General features: G+C 42.5%; 1 protein-coding gene across 1 annotated transcript in view; it reads left to right on the top strand.

Moving 5' to 3' along the window:
• POLN (DNA polymerase nu) overlaps positions 1–21,452 on the top strand; it is a 172,047-nt gene that overhangs the window by 92,661 nt on the left and 57,934 nt on the right. Inside the window, exons 15-16 of the mRNA XM_064365307.1 lie at positions 19,229–19,286; positions 21,269–21,346. Coding sequence (XP_064221377.1) covers positions 19,229–19,286; positions 21,269–21,346 — 136 coding nt within the window. The remainder of the gene's footprint in view (positions 1–19,228; positions 19,287–21,268; positions 21,347–21,452) is intronic.

Raw genomic sequence — 21,452 nt, 5'->3', positions numbered from 1 at the left:
TTGACATTCCTACCAACAGTAAATTCTTCTTCTTTTACACTTCCAGCAGCATTTGATATGGCCAGTCTTTCTAATTTGAGCCATTCCGATAGATGTATTGTGTGGTTTCTTATTGCAGTTTTAGGCCAGTTTTAATTGTATCATCCTAATGACTACCAGTGAGAGTCCTTATGTGTGCTAATTTGCCATTCATTTTTCTTTTTCAGTAAAGCATCTAGTCAGATCTGCATATTTTAATGGGACTGCTTATTTTCTTACTCAGTTTGGAGAGTACTGTATATATTCTAGATAGAAGTTCTTATCAGGTATATTCTTGGCAGATGTTTTCTTCCAATCTGTGGCTTGTCTTCTCATTCTTTTGACACCATCTTTTGAAGAGCAGAAGTTTTAAGTGTTAATGAATTCTGATTTATCAACAAGTTCTTACATGTATCATGCTTTTGATATTGTATCTAAGAAACCTTTGCCTAAACCGAGATCACAAATATTTTTTCTACATTTTTTTCTAGACATATTATAGTTTCGGGGTTTACATTTAGAGCTGTGAGCCATTTTGAATTGACTTTTGTACATGGTGTAAAGCAAATGTTTAACATCATCTTTCTTGAAGTGGAGATCCAATTGTCCCACCACCATGTCTTGAAAAGACCATCTTTTCCCCCATTTAATTACCTTAGCACCTTTGTCTAAAATGAATTTGCTATCAATATAAGGGTTTACTACTATACTCTGAATTTGATCTAGTTGACCTATATACCTATCAAACCAGCAATGCACTCTCTTTATTATTGTAGCTTTTGAGTAAGGTTTTAAATCGGGGCATGTAAGTCCTCCAACATTGTTCTTTTAAAAAAAAAAAAATGGTTATTTTGGGTCTTTGGTCTTTCGCATTTTCATATGAACTTTATAATCAGCAGTTTGTCAATTTCTACAAAAAAGTCTGCTGAAATTTTCATTGGGATTACCTTGAATCTAGTACTCAATCTGGGGAGAATTGACCACTTTATTTTGATAAAATAACCTTTTTATCCCTGGTATTGTTCTCTGCTTTGAAATCCATTTTGTCTAATATTAAAATATTAATTTAATATTAACTAATAAAATGTTAGAATAATTTTGGAAACAGTACAATTAATAAAAATATAATTTAATATTAATGTTAAATAACCACTCCAGTTTTCCTTGAATAATGTTAGCATGGTATTTCCTATTCTTTTTTTATTTTAGAGTCTCGCCCTGTTGCTCAGGCTGGAGTGCAATGGCACAATCTCGGCTCACTGCAACCCCCGCCTCCTGGGTTCAAACGATCCTCCTGTCTCAGCGTCCTGAATAGCTGGGATTACAGGCACATGCCACCACGCCCAGCTAATTTTTTATATTTTTAGTAGAGATGGGGTTTCACTGTGTTGGCCAGGCTGATCTCGAACTCCTGAACTTATGATCCACCCACCTCGGCCTCCCAAAGTGCTGGGATTACAGGCATAAGTAACCACACCTGGCCTCTTTTTTTTTTTTTTTTTTTTTTTGAGACTGTCTCACTCTGTTGCCATGGTGGAGTGTAGTGGTGTGATCTTGGTTCACTGCAGTCTTCACCTCCCAGGTTCAGGTGATTCCTCTGCCTTAGCCTCCTGAGTAGCTGAGACTACAGACATGCACCACCACACCCAGCTAATTTTTTGTATTTTAGTAGAGTTGGGGTTTCGCCATGTTGGCCAGGATGGTCTCAATCTCCTGACCTCATGATCCACCCACCTCAGCCTCCCAAAGTGCTGGGATTACAGGCATGAATTTTTCTATTTTCTATTCTTTTACTTTTAAACTATTTGTGTGTGTGTCTGTGTCTGTGTCTCTCTGTTTCTCTCTCTTTAGATACAGGGTCTCACTCTGTTACCCATGCTGGAGTGTAGTGGTATAATCATAGCTAACTGCAGCCTTCAACTTCTGGGCTTAAGTGAGCCTTTTGCCTCATCCTCCAGAGTAGCTAGGACCACAGATGTGTGCCACTGTGCCTGCCTAACTTCTTAATTTTTTTTTTAGAGATGAGGTCTTGCTATCCTGTATCCTTTTAGCCAGGAGTTCAAGATCAGCCTGGGCAACATAGATTTCAATAATTAATAAGAAAAATCCTATCTATCTACCCATGTAGTTACTGTTTCCAGTGCTCTCATTTTCCCTGTTTACAACCAGATTTCTTGTTGGCATCATTTTCCTTCTGCCTAAAGGACATCCTTTAACATTTCCTGTGTCGTAAGTCTGCCATTGATGAATCCCCCTGGCTTTTGTAGGTCTGGAAATGTCTTTATTTCACTTTTAGTTTTGTTTTTTGTTTTGGGTGTATTTGTTTTGAGATAGGGTTTCACTCTTGTCACCCATGCTGGAGTGCAGTGGTGTGATCTCAGCTCATGGCAACCTCTGTCTCCCAGACGCAAGTGATTCTCCTGCCTCAGCCTCCTGAGTAACTGGGACTACAGGCGCGTACCATTGTGCCCGGCTAATTTTTGTATTTTTGGTAGAGAAAGGATTTTACCATGTTTCCCATCCTGGTCTTGAACTCCTGAGCTCAAGCCCTCTGCCTGCCTCAGCCTCCCAAAGTTCTGGGATTACAGACCTGAGCCACCATGCCCAACCCTCACCTTTGGTTTTTGAAAGTTATTTTTGTATGGTATAAAATTCTCAAAAGTTTTTTCTTTCTCAGTATTTTGAAGATGTTACTTTCTTCTCACATTGTTTGATAGGAAAGTCTGTCATCACTATCTTTATGTAATGTGTCTTTTTTCTTTGCTGCTTTTTAGCTTTTTTTTTCTTATCACTATTTTTGAAAAATTTGATTATGATATGCCATCGTTTATTGTATTTGGGATTCATTGAGTTTCTTCGATCTTTGGTTTATAGTTTTCATCAAACCTGAAAATTTATTGGTGATTATTTATTCACATAGATTTTATGGTCCTCCTTTTCTCTCCTCCCCTTCAGGGACTCCACTTATAATTACATATATTAGGTCATTTTGTCCCATAGCTCACTGAATTTGTTCATAGCTCACTGAAACTCACTTGTATTCTTTTCCTTAGATTTTTTTTCTGTTTCAGTTTGGATAGTTTCTATGACTGTATTGTCTAGTTCACTGATTGCCCTAGTTCAGTATTGGCTTTATTGGAACCTCAGTCTGGTGTCCTCCTGGATACTCCCTGTACGTCCTCCATCATGATGCTTATTACACTATATTATAACATCCTGTACTTCTGTTCACCTCACTGGACTGTAAATTCCATGAGAATGGGAGCCTTTTCTGAGGGCTTCACTGGCGTTTCTCCAGGCCTGGCTCTGTACTGGAACGCAGTAGACACCAAGCGTGTACTGAAGGAAAAACTGGGTATGTGATCTACTCTTGAACTGTCTTTCAGTGTCTCAAAGTCATTTGGTTTGGGGTCATGATCAGTATTACGGCCTGTTGACAATGTGGGCCAAACCTGTTCCCCATGCTGGACTGTCACCCTCTTCACCCTGGGCATGAATTGGTCATGGAGCCTTTTGTTTGTCTAAATCCTCCTCTTTCCCCAACTCGGATACTTTGGGGATCATCTTGTCAATCCTTGTTTTGAAAGCCCCTCTTAGAACGATCATTTTTTATGAAGGCCTCCTTCTGAGAAGGTGTGGAGGACCTTTGTTCTCATTGCACTGCCAGGAGCCTCATTTTTAAATCCAATACCTCCTTATCGCACACGGCTTTGATGTCTCTCCTAATGTTTCTACATCAGCAGGCCCAGTTTTTGTCAATGTCCTCATTTTCAACAGTGCCACTCATTATACTGGCTCAGAATTTATCAACATTATGTAATTCAAAATATCTGACCTTTGACATTGTATTTTTATGAATTCTTTAGTTCTCATTTTTCTTGCAGCATAGTATTGAATTTTTAAAATGTTATAGCTATATTAATCGGAAATGTTAAAATCTAGGGATTATTTAGCTGGATATTTGCTTTGGTTCCTTTGTTGATGAGTCTTTCTCCCCCTTAGTTTTTTCCCCCCCTAAATACATGTTCACTGTTGCATTAGCATGTTTGTACTAGCTTTTAGTATGTAGCTGGGTTGGAGTCAAATTAACACTTTGTCCTGTTATCAAAGCATTGATACTTGATTCCTCATACTATCCCCTGCCTTCAAGCCAGAGCTGTTGTTACCTCTGTCAAGAAACTTTCTGCCCCTAGATCCCTGAATACATCTTTCAGCCCAGCTTTCTTGGCCTGGCTGCTGCCTGTTAGCTCTTCTGGTTTCAGTGCAGGAGATGTGTCCTCAAAAGCCTTGTTTAACCCCTCTGCCTCTGTCTGCCTGCCCCTCCCCACACCAGAGCTCAGTGAGATACCCCTTTTCCTAGTAACAAGGCATGGAGCCCCATACAATGAATATGTGTGTATTCATAAGAGCTTCAAAATTACTTGAGTACATTTTTTTTTGAGGTGGAGTTTTGTTCTTGTTGACCAAGCTGGAGTGCAATGGCAGGATCTTGGCTCACTGCAACCTCCACCTCCCGAGTTCAAGTGATTCCCCTGCCTCAGCCTCCCAAGTAGCTGGGATTACAGGCATGCACCACCACACCTGACTAATTTTTTGTATTTTTAGTAGAGATGGGGCTTCGCCATGTTAGCCAGGCTGGTCTAAAACTCCTGACCTCAGATGATCCACCTGCCTCAGCCTCACAAAGTGCTGGGATTACAGGCGTGAGCTACTGCGCCCCACCTGCTCTAGTACATTTAACGTCCCTGTTTATCCTTTCTCAAGTCTGTTCTTCCCAGTTCAGTTCCCTTTTCTATTCTAAATTTAGTCTTTATCATCCCATTTTAATGCTTGCATTTATTTATTTATTTATATTTTCTTAAATTTATATATTTCCTTAAATGATAGATGGTATTTTTTTGCTATTTTAAAGTTTATATAAATGATAGCATATTGTACTTATAAATTCACTGTTTTCATTCAACAGTATGTTTCTGAGATTTATTTGTGTTGACAGACGTGGCTCTAAATTATTCATCTTGGCTGCTACATAGTATGTCATTGTGCAGATATAGTAGGTTGTTTCCATTATTTCACTATTAAAAACAATGCTGCAAGGAAAAAAATAATGCTGAAATGAATATTCTTGAACGTGTGCGAGGGTTTCTCTAGCACTTCACCAGTATTGCCTCACCACAGGATATGCTGGTGTTCAACACTCCTGACATCACTAAACACCGTCCACATGAGGGGCCGACTCATCCTCACCTGCAGCGTGATAGAGACCTCGTTACCCCACAGGCCACCGCACTTGTTGTTACCCAATTTTTAAGTTTTTGCCAGTTTGCTGTGGATTAATATCTTATTGTGGCTTAATTCACATTAACTACTCATGAGGGTCAGTGTATTTTTATGTTTATTTGTCATTTGAGTTTTTTCAGCGACTCGCTTTCTCTTTTGCCCATTTTAAGTTTAGTGGCTTGTCTTTTTCTTATTAATTTGTAAAAGTTCTTTATGTATTATGAATACTAGTCCTGTTCACTTACATAAATATCTTCTCCCAGTTGATGGTTGGTTTGTTTTTCTCAGATTGGATTCTATGTCTTTGATTTACAGATTTTTAAAAAACATTGTCAAATTTGTAGTCTTTTTCTTTAAAGTTTTTACCTTTTTGTGTCTCATTTAAGGAACCCTTTCTTACTTGGAGATCATAAAGATATTCAAATTCTCTCTTTTTTTTCACCTATAGTGTTCTGTGATAGCAAATTCTCTCTTAATAAAGTTACTTTTTACATTGAGTCTTTAATTTCCTTGGAATTTATTTATATATAGGTGTGACGTAGATATCTGATTATTTTTCCATTTGGGTAACTTTGTTTTAACTATTGTTATTATAAGAACTACAGTAATTTGTAATGCCTCTGTCATTTGTAAATTTCAACAAATGCACAGGTCTGTTTCTGGGCTCTCAATTCTGTGCCTTACACAGTCTTAACTTACTATAGTTTCATTATAGATGTGTATTCCCAGGGCGTTGACTACCTAATGTCATTTTTCCATTGCTAGTGTAGAGCCTTCCCTCTACTCTAGGCTCCTTGAATTTTTTCAATATTTTATTACAAGAAACAAGCACGGTGTCTACCAATTGAGAGGTAATCCCTAAATGTTATTGAAGGAAAGAGTAAAACCAGGGACTTACATCTTAGTTATTGAGTGCTAAATATAACTAACGGATTATTGGGGGGCAATTTTTACGGAAAATACGTAGCATTCTTTTTTTTTTTTTTTTTTTGAGATGGAGTCTTGCTCTGTCACCCCGACTGGAGTGCAGTGGCATGATCTTGGCTCACTGCAACCTCTGCCTCCCAGGTTCAAGCTGTTCTCCTGCCTCAGCCTCCCGAATAGCTGGAACTACAGGCACATGCCACCACACCCGGCTAATTTTTTTGTGTGTTTTTAGTAGAGACAGGGTTTTACCATGTTAGCCAGGATGGTCTGGATCTCCTAACCTCGTGATCCACCCACCTTGGCCTCTTAAAGTGCTGGGATTACAGGTGTGAGCCACCATTCCCGGCCAGCATTAATTCTTACAGCCTATATTCACTAGGTAAAGGAATTTCCTCCAATAGTTTATATATTATTTAAATATTATTTGTAGGTTATGTGTCTGAAGAACTAGCATTTTTCATAATAGCTGGCACGTGGCAGGATTTTGATAAATACAATGAATGAATTCTTCTAGTTAAGAGTCTTCTTAAGAATATTTTTAACAGTAAATGTGTATTTTATAGAAGACCCTTTTAACAATTTTAAAGAAAGTTATTAGTTGTGCAAAATAATATATTTAAAATATATGGTATTTTGAAGACAGATACTAAGTTCCCCATGGGCAATTTATTACCACCTGAAGTTCCTGGGTATGAGTTGTACTTTAGTTTTGAAGGACATCTAGGTTGTTTCTAGTTTTTGGCTATTAAAATAAGGTTGCTGTAGACATTCATGTACAGGTTTTTGTGTATACTTAAGTCTTCATTTTTCTGGGATAAGTGTGCACAGGTCAATTGTTGGATCATATATTTTTTAATATATTGCTGAATTCTATATGCTAATGTTTATTAAAGGATTTTGTGTATATATTTATGAGGGATGTTAATCTGTCTTTATCTGTTTTGGTATCAGGGTACTACTACTTTCATAAAATGCATTGAGAAGTGTTCCTTCCTCTTGTACTTTCTGGGAGATAGCACGTGGAACTGGTGTTAATTCTCCTGTAAATATTTGATAAAATCCTCTAATGAAATCGTCTAGGCCTAGATATTTATTTTTGGAGCGTTTTAAAATTATGAGTTCAATTATCTTAGTAGTTATACAGTTGCTCATGTTATCTCTTTCATATTTGGGAATTTCAGTTGTGTTTTTTGAAGAATTGGTGCATTTTGTCTAAGTTGTGAAATTTACGTGTGTATACTTGTTTGTAACATTTCCTTATCCTTTTGATGTCTGTAGGGTCTGTAGTGATATTCCCTGTTTCATTTCTGATATTAATAATTTATATGTTCTGTTTTTTCTTTGTCAGTCTACTGAGAGTTTTGTCAGTTTTATTGATCTTTTCATTGATTTTCTCTATTATTTTTCTATTTTCAATTTGTTGATTTCCATATTATTTCTTTTTTCTGCTTGATTTGGGTTTATTTTGCTTTTCTTTTTCTAGGCTGCTTAGGTATAAGCTTAGATTATTGCTTTGAGACTTTTTCGTTTTTCTCATGTATGCATTTTTAGTGCTATAAATTTTCCTCTCAGCACTGCTCTAGCTTTCACCCATATATTTTGACATGTTATAGTTTGTCCAAAAAAAATATTGCATCAGAGTTAAACATGCAAGGGAGAGTTTACTGAAGATTATAGCAATAGGGGAGAGAGATTAAACTCAACTCCAAATACTGCAGGGGCAGCTGGAGAATTACAGCCAACAGAGAGGGTGAGGGTTCAGTAGATGGAAAATTACCAAAAATATCTTGGCTAGGTATCAAGGATGGCGGGGGTGGGGGTGGGGGATTGAAAAAAAACAAAACAAAACATGGATTTTTGTGTAGTGTTTGGCTGGAGTAGAATAGTTACTGTCTAAAGGTTTTCTTTCTCACTAGGCTGTCCTTTTCCTGGTCATTTGGCTAGTGAGAGCAGGCTTTTGTTAGGTTGTGTTTTTTGTTTTGTTTTGTTGTTGTTTTTGTCTGTGGTTATTGGCATTTCCAGTCTACTGGCTTGTCTGGGATACATTAGGCAGAAAGAAACCTGGAGCTCACCTCTGTGGAATTGTTTGAGTCCCATGGTCCCTGGCCAGTCTGCTTTATTTTCTCCAGCTTTCTGTGTCTCTTACACTTGCCCAGGGTTTTAATTGTATCTTGGGAAAGGGGTAGGGAAAGTGTTTACACAACCTTCCTGGAAGCAGAAGTCTCCTTATTGGCAGCTTTAATTGAACACAATACTTGATAGCACAGGGGTAGTTTTGAGAAACCATCCTCCGCATATTTCACTCCCAGCACCTCTTGCTACTTAGAGACTGCCTGCCTAGTGGGGCTGAGGCCTCTGTTACTTCAGAGGGAGAGGGAGTTACAGCTGAGAATAAAGGAATCAGTGTTCAGCTCTGGCTTTCAGCTAGAACTTGTGAAAGAGCAAGCAGAAACAAGAAAAGTATCGGCATGAGAGATCAAAAAGTGCTTTGTTTTGTTAATTTTTGAATTTCAGAAGCTTCCTTTTAAATATCAAGACTCAAAGCCTTGTATTTTTAGAGTTTAGCATTATAAAGGAAGCCATTGAGTAGAGAGGATGCTAGAGACCTACTTCACAGGAGGGAGAGGGGACCTCCTTGGCTTGGAAGAGGTGCTGAGGGTGAGAGCATGAGAGCAGAATCCAGAGCTGAGCACACTCAAAGAGTCTTTGAAAGGCCCTGACTTCCTCCAGCCGCTCTGGGTTAGAGACTCAGAGTGGGGGTGGAAAGCCAGAGGAGGGGAGAGCAGCACCCCACAGGCTTGGTCGCAGTCTTTAGGAACGCCAAGCCCAAGGGGGTGGAAACAGTGCTCTCCAAGGAGCCTGAGAGGGGGCTGGGAGCTCCTGTGGTCCCTGGGTCTTGCACTCCCCTGGTGTGGAAACCAAGGCCCTGCCCATGTTTTCCTGGTCCTCACTGGTCCATGGAGAACTGTGAGATGGACAGCCAAAGGCCAGGTCCACAGGGAGGGTGCCACTGAGCTTCAGGAGGTAGCAGTGTCGCCAGAGCCAGTGCCAGAGCCCAGCTGGCAGACGACGTATGTCAGATGCTGGCCGTGCTGAGAGCACAGAATGCACTGCAGTCCTTCATGGACATTTCACCAACAGAGCAGACAGGGCAAGGACATGGGAAGCCAAGGCCCACAAGGGCAGGGTGGCCACAGCTGCGGACACACCCTCCCTTCGGGTGCCAGGGGGTATGTAGGCTCCCTGCATCATCATCCGCCACCCCAGACACCTTGGGAAGGAGAAATGTGAGTGGGGGGAGAAGGACAGCGAGGGGAGAGTAGCTGGGCTCTGAATCAGCTAGCTGTGAGTGCCACACTGACCAAGCGCTTTCCCCACATGTCTAAACTAGAGGTTAAGAAACCACAGTCCATGTGTTCAGGCAGACTTTTAGTTGCAGATTACACAAAACCAAACTCAGCTGACCTAAACAATTAGGGGTATGTCTCAGCTTGCCTGACCCAGAAGGCTGAAGAAGGGCTAGCTTCAGGTGAGGTTTGATCTGGCAGCCTACATTATATGGGTGCACCCAGCTTCTCTCTGCCCTTCCCTCAGCCTCTCTCTTGCACAGCCTTCCTGCGTGTCCCAGCAGGCCTGGGCAGTGCTTGCTGGGTTTCTATCCAGTGGGGATGCGGAGTGTCTCGTGCAGCTTCACAGAAGGATGAAAAAGCGTGTCTCGCACCTCCCTTGGCACGTGTCTCCCTGCGTCTCTATGGCCTGATGATGAGGTCCGGTGGTTGGCTTAAAGGAGGCAGGTGGTGGGCACCATCGTGAAGATCTAAGTGCCATTTTCTAAACAAAATGGAAAAGAAAGCGTTGCATGGCCCCAAACAGCCTGTGTCCTCCACAAGTGGCAATTTTGTTGTTGTTTTGTTTTTGAGACAGAATCTCACTCTGTTACCCAGGCTGGAGTGCAGTGGTGCCGTCTTGGCTCACTGCAACCTCCACCTCCCTGGTTCAAGCAGTTCTCGTCCTCAGACTCCCAAGTAGCTGGGATTACAGATGTACAGCCACCACGCCTGGCTAATTTTTGTATTTTCAGTAGAGATGGGGTTTCCCCATGTTGGCCAGGCTGGTCTTGAACTCCTGACCTCAGGTGATTCACTCACCTTGGTCCTCCAAAGTGCTGGGATTACAGGCGTGGGCCACCATGCCCTGACCTAGTGGCAAATTATTTTATTCCTACCATCAGCAGAAATAAAGGTTACAAATTTTAAACCTGTTCCATGCATCAGTTTAATTTAACAAATCCCTTTGAATGTACCAAAAAAAAAGTGAAAGAGCTGTTTATTGCTTACCTTTTCAGTTCTAATAGGAAGTATTTTATTCTGTCTACCAAAGCACCAGCCATTCATAAGTTGTTATTTCCTGGATATTCTTATAAAATTTTCTTCAGGGCACAGACTGCACCCCATATGAAGAGGCCTTTCTTTCCTGATGTAGTCTTTAGGTTCTGTTTTCATTACCCACATAAATGATGTAAGTACTGTTTCGAAGTAATTCTAATCAAGGCCTTTACATTATTGCCGTCTTATTTTTCTGCTTTGCTGATGAATATTCCTTCCATATAATTTAAATATCCATAAAAAATGTATTAACAAGGTGTTCATAAATCATATAATTACTGCTAAATCTACACCACTATTTGAAACCCAAATGAACTTTAAAAATCTTTATACTTTATTATTTTGAATGATTTATTATTTTCCTATTTCCATCTAGAGTAAACTGAACCATCCCCTCATTCCGTCCATCACCTCACAGTGGGAAGAGGAGCGTTCTAATACTTTCTGTGCTTTGCCTCTTGACTGGGACATACACAGAGCAGGTTCGCTGTGTGCAGTGCACATTGCTATTTTCTCTCTATTCAGTTCACCTTTGGAAGTGCTGTTTGTGACCCACTAAGGAATTGGGACCTGCAGTTTAAAATGGATCATCAGGGCCAGAGGCCAGCAGGTGGAGGAGCCTGGCTCTCTTTGAGTCACGCTGCGCAGCACAGTGACCACAGCCTTGCTGACCCCAGGGGAGCCGCGGGCCCCAGGCTCCTGCCAGCCCTGCTTGGCAGAGACTCGTGCTTCCCCCAGGGGGCCTGGCCCGTTTCCGTGGCTCCTCCCTGTCCCCACTCTGCCCTGCTGGTGACCTGGTGTGACTCTGCCCTTCCTCTCTGACCGTGGGGCTTGTCCTCTTCCCAGAGGAGTGGGCTCCTCTCTCTCTCCCCATTCACTGTGGTTGAGAGTGCTCATCCTGCTCCTCGGAGCCCATTGCATGAGCACCTCCCTTCCCAGCAGCCTCCACACCCACGCAGATGCTCCCGAGCCTCAACTCTCTTCATTCAGCTTTCCTTTGGGAATCTTAAAAAAAAAAAGGTATAGTGATTTCACTTTTTTTTTTTTTTTTTTTTTTGAGTCTCACTGTGTCACCAGGCTGGAGTGCAGTGGCATATTCTTGGCTCACTGTAACCTCTGCCTCCCAGGTTCAGGAAATTCTCCTGCCTCAGCCTCCCAAGTAGCTGGGATTACAGACATGCACCACCACACCCATCTAAATTTTGTATTTTTAGTAGAGATGGGGTTTTGCAATGTTGGCCAGGCTGGTCTCAAACTCCTGACCTCAAATGATCTGCCCACCTTGACCTCCCAAAGTGCTGGCATTTACAGGTGTGAGCCACCTTGCCTGGACAATTTCACCATTTTTAAGCCAGATCTTTGGATTCTCCTCTGAGCTACCCTGTGGGGGTGATGGTTCCTCAGCTCAACTGGTCACACAGGCTGGACCCTAGGGGACCTGGCTGGGCACCAAGGCCTTTGGGCCTCCCAGTATAGCTGTCCCCACTCCTGTCATCTGCACATCTTGGTGCCAGTCTTCCAGCTCCCCATCCACCTTCCTGTTCTCATCCCTCCAGCCAGGAGAGTGTCTCAGAAATGCAAGCCCAACTCCATGGCTCCACTCCCTAAAGTCTCCAGTGGCTCCCAGAGTTCTGGGGGTAACTCATGTCTGGTCTCCTCACCTAGCTCTTAGGGCTTTGGGTGGTCTGACCCCATGTGCTTCTCCAACTCCATTTCCTGCCACTTTCCATTCATAGTTATTTATTCTAAAGATGTTTGTTGAACACCTGTGTGCCAGGCTGTTCAGGGTGCTTGCACTGTATGGGTCAAAACCTCTATCCTGGTCAGGCACGGTGGCTCACACCTATAATCCCAGCACTTTGGGAGGCTGAGGTGGGTGGATCATCTGAGGTCAGGAGTTTGAGACCAGCCTGGCCAACATGGTGAAACCCCATCTCTACTACAAATACAAAAATTAGCCAGGCATGGTGGCGGGCACCTGTAATTGAGGCAGGAGAATCATTTGAACCCGGGAAGAAGAGGTTGCAGTGAGCCAAGATCACACCACTGTACTCCAGCCTGAGTGACAGAGTAAGACTCTGTTGCCCCCTGCCCCCCAAAAAAAGCCCTCTGCGCTGTGGAGTCTTGGGGATGGAGGGCATGAGACAGCCAATAAGCATGTGAAATGAGAAATGATACAGAGGGTAGTGAAATGTGTGGAACATATGTAGTGGGGGGAAGATTGCCAGCCTCAGGAAGGCAGTGTTAAAGAGGTTGGGGAGGGGGCAGCTGAGCAGAAGCTTTAGGGGGTGAGGGGGGCCACAGGGGTGTATCAGGGCAGAGCAGGTACAGGGGGCTGCCCATCCAAGCTATTCACAGGGCTTTAGGGACCCCCACATAGGGTCAGGGCCACGTTGCCCTTCAGGCTGCAGGTCAGGCTCTACGAGCTGCTTAGGTCGAGTGCAGGGGCATCAGCCTGGCCCAGGTGCCATAGCAGGTGTGCTGCTGTGGCCCTCACTCTGAGCTCTCTGTCAGCTGCCCTCTTCTGTGTTTTTGTTGCGGTTTTCACTTTTTTTTTGTATCAAGAAAAATTATTTCAGGAGACCTCTGGCATTGTCTGACAGACTCTGGAGGCAATAGAACCTTGGCTTAGGGCAGACCTGAGTTCAAATCTCAGCTCAATCATTAGCGGTGTTACTCTAGCAAGTTAATTAACTTATGGAAACCTCTCTCTTCTCATTCATGAAATGATGAAAGTAGCACCTTCTTTGCTGGGTTATTGTGAAAATTATTTGTTTTTCATCTTATTCAACCATCGTTTGTGAATTGTTCCTGTGTGCTGGGCTGTGTAGTAGGTGCTGGGGACACAATGAGGACACTGTGGGTCCTGCCCCTGTGAGGTTGTGTCCAGAGGGTGGAGTGCCGTGTGGCTGTTCTGCACAGCACCTCTCAGGCGCCTCACACAGCCTGGCACCCAGAAAGGCATGCACGGTCACTGCCACAGCTTTCTCAGGACCAGGAGAGCCTGTGTGCCCTCAGGCTGGCCAAGATGCTGTGACTATCACTTTCCTTCCGCTTCATTCCAGAGGCTGCAACGACATAGGCAACAAATTTAAAGCAGGGCTGCCATCACCTTTTTGTTATTTCCAGCACCTCCCCAATGTGGCACCTTCCCTCTGGATCTTCCTCCAGGTAGACAGATGAAGATACCCAGGCCACACAGTACCTAGGGAGAAAAGCAACAGGGCCGTGTACTCCTGAGTGCAACCCCTTCACCCAAGCTGAAACTATTCCCTGCGTAGCGCTTCACTTACAACTACGGACATTTTAGCAAACGCCACATTGTAGAACTAAGACGTCACCTCAGCACCTTGCTTTCACTGAACGTTAAATAAAGGCTGTTAACATTGAATTTTTTTAGATCGTTTCTCTTATTTGCTTAAACACACCAAGTTCACGATGAAAACAGATGCTGGGGTGTGCCCCATCCCCACAGCTGGCACTTTCTCCTGCATCCACTCACGGGAGACTCGGGCTGCCCAGAGCAAGCCATGGGGGCTGAGCACAGGCAGCTTCCTCTGCGGGGTTCGGCTGGGCTTATTTACACAGGCAGCTGAGAAGTGACTTCCATACATTTTGATGTTCACAGTAGCAGCAGAAAATTGTATGCCCTAGAGGAGATTAGAATTGTAAGAAAATTATTCCAATTTGCTTCTGTTTCCCTAGTTTGGGGAACTTAAAATAGTCCTGCTGTGCGAGTGCATCACTGTGTGCTCTCTCTGCTCAGCTCCAGAGTGCACAGGAGACACGGGCATGGCCTCCGCCCCCTGGAGATTGGATGGACCGGGGAGATGAAATGGTCTTGGGTGATCAACACGAGGGGACCAGCTGAAGTAATGTAAATAACATGATTGACTCCAACAAATTAGGAGTGTGGTGGTTCTGAGGCTTTCACCTGCAGAAACATTCGGATGTCACTATTTGCTGTCGGCCTTGGTGGCCAGCTCCTTGCCGGAGGAGAGTAATGGGAGTCTAGCCCCTCCTAGTAAAGGATGCCTGCAGGTAGTGATCATACCTCTATTCTTCTTCCTCGAAAGGCACAGTTCCCTGGGTGCTAGCACCTGGTGTTAGTCTGTGATGACCTCTGCTTGCTAGAGTGATGTCTGACTTCGATGTTCTCGTGGGCATGTGACAGCCACACTTTCATCCACACCCCCCGTGTGCTGGGGGCCACCCACAGGCCTCACCCACACTCAGACTCTCACCCAGTGGGACCCAGCTTCCTCCTAGATGTTCGGGCTCTCATTAGTTGTCCCTTCCCACCACAGCCACTTTGGTTGCCCTTGGTCTTTGGTAGCTCATGTGCTGTACGTGCTCGTTGCTCACATAGCGTGCATTTGCTCATGGGGTTCAGGCACAGCACTCTGTCTGATGACTGCTTTCATCACAGAGGCCCGTAGAGAAGCACGGCAGCATTTCACGTGTTTGGGAACGTGAACCCGTGTAAATGAACAGGCATTCTCAGATCTGGCTGGCGCACAGTGCCACAACCAATGGGGAGCATTGGCCATGGAAAGCTTGGCACAGGCTGGTACCTCCTCCAGAGAGGCCTTGCTGAAGGGCCACGAAGGTTGGTTACAGGAGAAACACATGTGGTTCTGTGGCAGCTTCCTATCTCCTGATTTCCTGGAAATTTGCCATCGTGAGGCTGATTTGCCCAGCCTCATTCCTCCGGGGCCTGAAGTACTCTCTCCTTCCCTCAGAGTGCCATGGACATTCTCCTGTGATACCCTTTTATTTTGTTCATTTGAACCCTGTGTTATGTGACTTGTGTGTGTGATACACACATCATGACAGACAGTAACTCCCAGAAGGCGAGACTTGTGTGTGAGTTCATTTTGTGTTGCTGCCTGACCCTGGGCTTTATATCACGGTGTGTTCTGTGTAGCAGCACATCGTCAGTATTGGAGGGATGTATGCACAAGGCAGAAGCAGAGGAGGGAGTTTAGTCAAAGGTGGTAATTTGTATATTATATGTATTCAATTTGCAGTATTGATGTGCTTTCAGTGCCCCTCTGCCTCACTCATTCAGTAAACACACATGTATTACATACTTCCCGTGTACGAGGTGCTCCTGGAAAGGGGGGTCCAGGTCCTCAGCTGTTCAATATTGTGATCAGCACTTGGACTGAAAGATGTCAAGGATCCTCTTCAGAGCATCGTGACAGACCCCTCAGCCTGCTTGATTAGGGAGCTAGAGGAGGTTTTTTCCTCAAGGAAAGGAGGAAGTCTGCTTGTGTGCAGACTTGAAGGATGAGAAGAATTCACGGTATCAGAAAGGTGGGGAGGTTTAAACAATGATGAGACCCCACTACATACCTATTAGAACGACTAAGATCGAAAACCAAAAACCCCTTACATTACCGTTTGTTGGTGAGGGTGTGGAGCAACAGGCACTCTCACTCATTGCTGGTGGGAATGAAAAATGGTACGGCAACTTTTTGAGTTTGGCAGTTTCTTTCAAAACTAAATGTCATATGATCCAGCCATTACACGCGTAGGTATCTACCAAATTAATTTGAACACTTATGTCCACAAAAGACCCGCACACAAATGCTTATGGCATCTTTATTCATAATTGCCAAAAACTGGAAGCAACCAAGATGTGTTTTAGAGGTGAATAGATAAATAAGCTGTGGCACATTCATACTGAGAAACACTATTCAGTGATAAAAAGGAATACACTGTAAAACCACAAAAAAGCATGAATGGATCTTAAATTCATGTTGCCAAATGAAATAAATCAATCTGGAAAGGCTACATACTGTATGATTCCAAATTATGTGACATTTTAGAAAAGGCAAAACTGTAGAAACAGTAAACAGATTAGTGGTTTCCAGAAGTTCAGGGCTGGGACTTGGGAATAAGTTTGGATAAGTAAAGCTCAGGGGATTGTTTAGGGTGGTAACACTATTTTGTATGATACTACAGTGGTGGATAGCTGACACTATGCATTTGTCAAAACCAATAGAATGCACACTGGCAAGAGTGAACTATAATTATGTAAATTTTTAAAAGTCATTTATGAAGTCAAGGGATCTCAAGATAGGAAACAGAATGTGACATATCAATCTAATTATACTAAATTTGTGTGAAACAACCTCACTGGGGAAAGTTGTTGGGGGAGCAGGGGGAAAAAAAGATGCCGACCTGAAATGAATAGAGTCTTAAAGGCAAAAGGTAGAAGCAACTGAACACAATTACTGCACTCTAGTTAATAAAGTTGCTTTCCACAGGGGTACAGGTGAACAATTCTGCTATCACGATGTATATATACTGGAATTAAACATGCAGTTTTAATTCACTGATTTATTTCCCTTAACGTAATGGCCTCCAGGCTCATCCATGTTGCTGCCGGTGACAGGATGTCATTCTTTTTATAGCAGAATAGTATTGCATTGTGTATATTTAGCACATTTTCTTCATCTGCTCACTCATTGACAGACACTTAGGCTGATTCCGTATTTTGACTGTTGTGAACAGGGCTGTAGTAAACATGGGAGTGCAGATACTTATTTTTATACTGATTTCTTTTCTTTTCCATGCATACCCTGCAGTGGAATTGCTGGATCATATGGTGTTTTAATTTTTCTTTTGAGGAACCTCCATACTGTTTTCCATGTGGCTGCACTAAGTTACTTTCCTACCAACAGTGTACTGGAGTTCCCCCTTTCTTTACATTATTGCCAGCGTGTTACAATTTGATTTTTTTTTTTTAAATAATGGTCATGTAAATTTACATCAGGCTGGCTTCGAACTCCTAGGCACAAGCAATCCTCCTGCCTTGGGTTCCCAAAGTGCTGGGATTACAGCTGTGATCCACTATGCCCAACCACAGGCTATTTTTAGATTTTATATTTCATCACTTCAAATAAGATGCATAAGGCTTGCAAAAGCCATTGAACTCAAAAAAGATGATTTATTATATTTACCCAGATATTGATCATTTCTGTTGCTCATCTTTCATTCCTGAAGTTCCAGGTTTCCCTTCGGAAACATTTCCCTTCAGCCTGAAGAATTTTCTGTAGCATTTCTTTTAGATTAGGTCTGCAGATGACAGAATACCTTAATTTTTATTCATCTGAGAATGTCTTTAACTCACTTTCATTCCTGGAGGATGTGTTTGCTGAAGAAAGAGTTCTGAGTTGACAGTTTTTTTCTTTCAGCATAGGAGAGTTGTGGTTCCACTGTCTTCTGGTCTACATGGCCCCTGAGGAGAAATCTGTAGTCATTCACATTGCTGTTCCTCAGCATATAAAGTATCATTTTGCTCTGGCTATTTTCAGTATTTTTTTTTTAAATCATAGTTTTTCAGCAGTTTGATTATGATGTTTCTGGGCCCAGTTATCTTTTAATTTACCATATTTAGGATTGTTTGGCTTTTGAAATTGGAAAAGGCATGTCTTTCACTAAATTTCAGAATTTTAAGCCATTATTTATTTAAGAAAAATTTTTCTGCACAATTCTCTTTCTTTTCTCCAGAAACTAAGAGAACACAATTTGATACTGTATTTTTATATTATCTCAGAGGTCCGTGAGGCTTTGTTTATTGTTCTTCCCTTCTTTGGATTAGTTTCTATTGACCTCTTTTCAAGTTTAATAGCTCTTTTCTCCATCATCTCAACACTATTATTGAGCTTATCCTGTAAATATTGGGTATTTTTTTAAGTATCATGTGATTCTAACATATAGAAAACTTGAGAGCCACTGACTTAATACCCCAAGGCCTTCACACCCTCATCTTAAAAAAAAAAAAATGAGGATGACAATGTGGCCTTACCACTTCCCAGTGTTTCTAGGGGGATCTAAGGAGCATCGCTGTAAGACTTCAGGACTTTGATACTTGACACAATTTGTCAGATTTATCTAGGGAGTAAAGACCAACTGATAATGCCCAATGAATTCTAGTCCCGGACAAAGCAGGGGATTATTGTTCAAGGTACCACCAAGAATCCAAAGGATGTTGTAACAGAAATTCTCATGATTTGAATAGTTGAAACAGTCTAGAAGCATGTGAACTATTGCACATTGCCCAAGTTGTAAAAGTGTGAAGGTGCTTAACAAATAGCTCCAACAGTTTGCAGGGGACGCAACCCAAGCCACCAGGTATAGGACAGGCTAAGGCAGAGGCAGGTACCAAGTGCCAGGAGCAGTGAGCAAGGGGAACGACCAGTGTCAAAGAGACCAGAATTTTCATCTTAAAATATGTTCTAAAATAAACGTACAATACACAAATTTCACAGAAACCTACCTTTAGCATATAATGTAGGAATTTTTAAGTTAACTGAGTTCATAATTTGTGCTGCTGTAAAAAGAATGACTGTACATAATTATGTTAAGGGTCGCACAGGCTAGAGTCAAAGGGAATTGTTCTCAAATCTGCTGAGTATATTTAGTGGTATATTCACCAAAATTAAATTTTGATATTAGACAATTTTATTAAGTTTTAATGTGCTTATGCATGATACATTGGCTTACTTGTTTTAATGTTTAATAAAATGTGATGTATGTTAAATACCCTAAGTGGTACAGATTAAGAGTAGATATTTTAACTAAAGCTATTCTCTTATTATTAACAGAATATCCAAGGTATCTCCAAGCACCCAATTCAGATTACTAAACCTAAGAATTTTAAAGGTAACTCATTTCTTTCTACCTTGCTAAAGTCTTAGATAACTCTTTTTTGAGACAGGGTGTCACTCTGTCACCCAGTCTGGAATACAGTTGTGCGATCACGGCTCACTGCAGCCTTGACCTCCTGTACTCAGGTGATTCTCCCACCTCAGCCTCCTGAGTAGCTGGGCCTAAAGGCATGCACCACCGTACCTGGCTAATTTGCATGTATGTGTGTGTCTGTGTATTTTTTGTAGAGATGGGGCTTTGCCATGTTGCTAAGGCTGGTCTCAAACTCCTGGGTTCAAGTGATCCTCCCACCTTGGACTTCCAAAGTGCTGAGATTACAGATATGAGCCACTGTGCCCTTTTAAACATTTTTTTAAAGTTACTTGTCATTGCTTTTCTATATAACTAACTGCTTCACTTTCCTGAAGTTCTCTGTATTTGCATGACCAGGATTTAAATATACATTGAAAAAATAATAAACAGCTAAAGTGATATGGTACCTCCCTGTTAGCAGTTTACAAGTAGGAATAGATGATAATTATATCAGGAAAGTAGCTTTCCTCCTACCATCTCTTCCCCCACCAGCCTCCCAATAAAGAAAAAACAAACATACAATAGCACTGGTGCTTACTAAAGTCTGAAAATTACTGGAAATGTTTATAAAAGCATACCAGCACTCTTCTTTCTTTTAAGCTATTCTGCTGTAACACTGATGGGTACATTTCTAAAAAAGAGAAAGTTCCAATCTGAGCAAATGAGAGTTTTTCCGCCCATGCCCCATACACTCCTACCCTTGGCAGTGGCACTCCTGCCCCTCTGCTGGGGGCCCTGCTGTGCAGGAAGGTCCTAGCAAAACAAGGAAACCCGATGAGCAGTCCTTTCCTTTCTTTCCTTTTCTGTTTTTTTTTTTTTTTTGAGATGAAGTCTTGCTCTGTTGCCCAGGCTGGAGTGGCACAATCTTGGCTCACTGCAACCACCGCCTCCCGGGTTTAAGCCATTCTTCTGCCTCAGCCTCCAGAATAGGTGAGACTACAGGCATGCACCACCACACCCAGCTAATTTTTGTGTTTTTGGTAGAGACAGGGTTTCACCATATTGGCCAGGCTGGTTTCGAACCCCTGACCTCGTGATCCGCCTGCCTCAGCCTCCCAAAGTGCTGGGATTACAGGCGTGAGCCACTGTGCCTGGCCATATATATATGTTTTTTGAGACAGAGTGTTGTTCTTGTCGCCCAGGCTGGAGTGCAGTGGCACGATCTCAGCTCACTGCAACCTCCGCCTCCCTGCTTCAAGCAGTTCTCCTACCTCGGCCTCCTGAGTAGCTGGCATTACAGGCATGTGCCACCATGCCTAGCTAATTTTGTTTTTTTTAGTAGAGATAGGGTTTCTCCATGTTGGTCAGGCTGGTCTTGAACTCCAACATAAACTGATTCACTGTCCCTGGCCTCCCAAAATGCTGGGATTACCGGTGTGAGCCACTGGCCCGGCCAAGAACAGAAAAATTTAAAATCAGAAAACCTAGTTAGCATTCAGTAGTAATATGTTATTTTTTAAATTACATTAAGGCCAGGTGCCTTGGCTCACACCTGCAATCCCAGCAATTTGGGAGGCCGAGGCAGGAGGATCGCTTAAGTCCAGGAGTTTGAGAGCAGCCTGGGCAATATAGTGGGAGCTTGTCCCTCAAGAAAATTAAAAATTAGGTGGTCATGGTGGTGTGTACCTGTAGTCCCAGCTGCTTTGGTAGGCTGAGGCAGGAGTATTGCTTAAGCCCTGGAGTGCAAGGCTGCAGTGAGGTATGATTGTGCCACTGCACTCCAGCCTGGGCAATAAAGTGAGACCCCCCCATCTCTAAAAAACTTAAATTAATAAAAATATTCAGAAAATTTTAAAATCTTAACTCTTGACTTTAGAATAATATTCAAATAATATTATATTGAGGACTATCTATGAGTCAGTTCATGACCAAATTCACTAAATGCTCTTGAAAAAACAATTCAGGTAAAGAAGACGAGATTCTCACCATCTCCCCGAGGGCCATGTTTGTTTCATCCAAAGGCCACACCTTTCTAGCAGCAGGTACGTTGCTGTAGCTTACTTGATGCATTTTCATGGGTTTTAAATGTTTAGAAATTGAATAATTCAAAGGTCCTTATAGAATTCATTCTTTCAAATAAGTTATTAT

Source organism: Aotus nancymaae, unplaced genomic scaffold (assembly GCF_030222135.1).
Source record: "Aotus nancymaae isolate 86718 unplaced genomic scaffold, 86718_ANA_hifiasm-v0.15.2.pri h1tg000006l, whole genome shotgun sequence".
NCBI classification, from domain to species: domain Eukaryota; kingdom Metazoa; phylum Chordata; class Mammalia; order Primates; family Aotidae; genus Aotus; species Aotus nancymaae.
The sequence above is the reverse complement of the archived record's forward strand: the minus strand, read 5'-3'. Positions and strand labels throughout refer to the sequence as shown.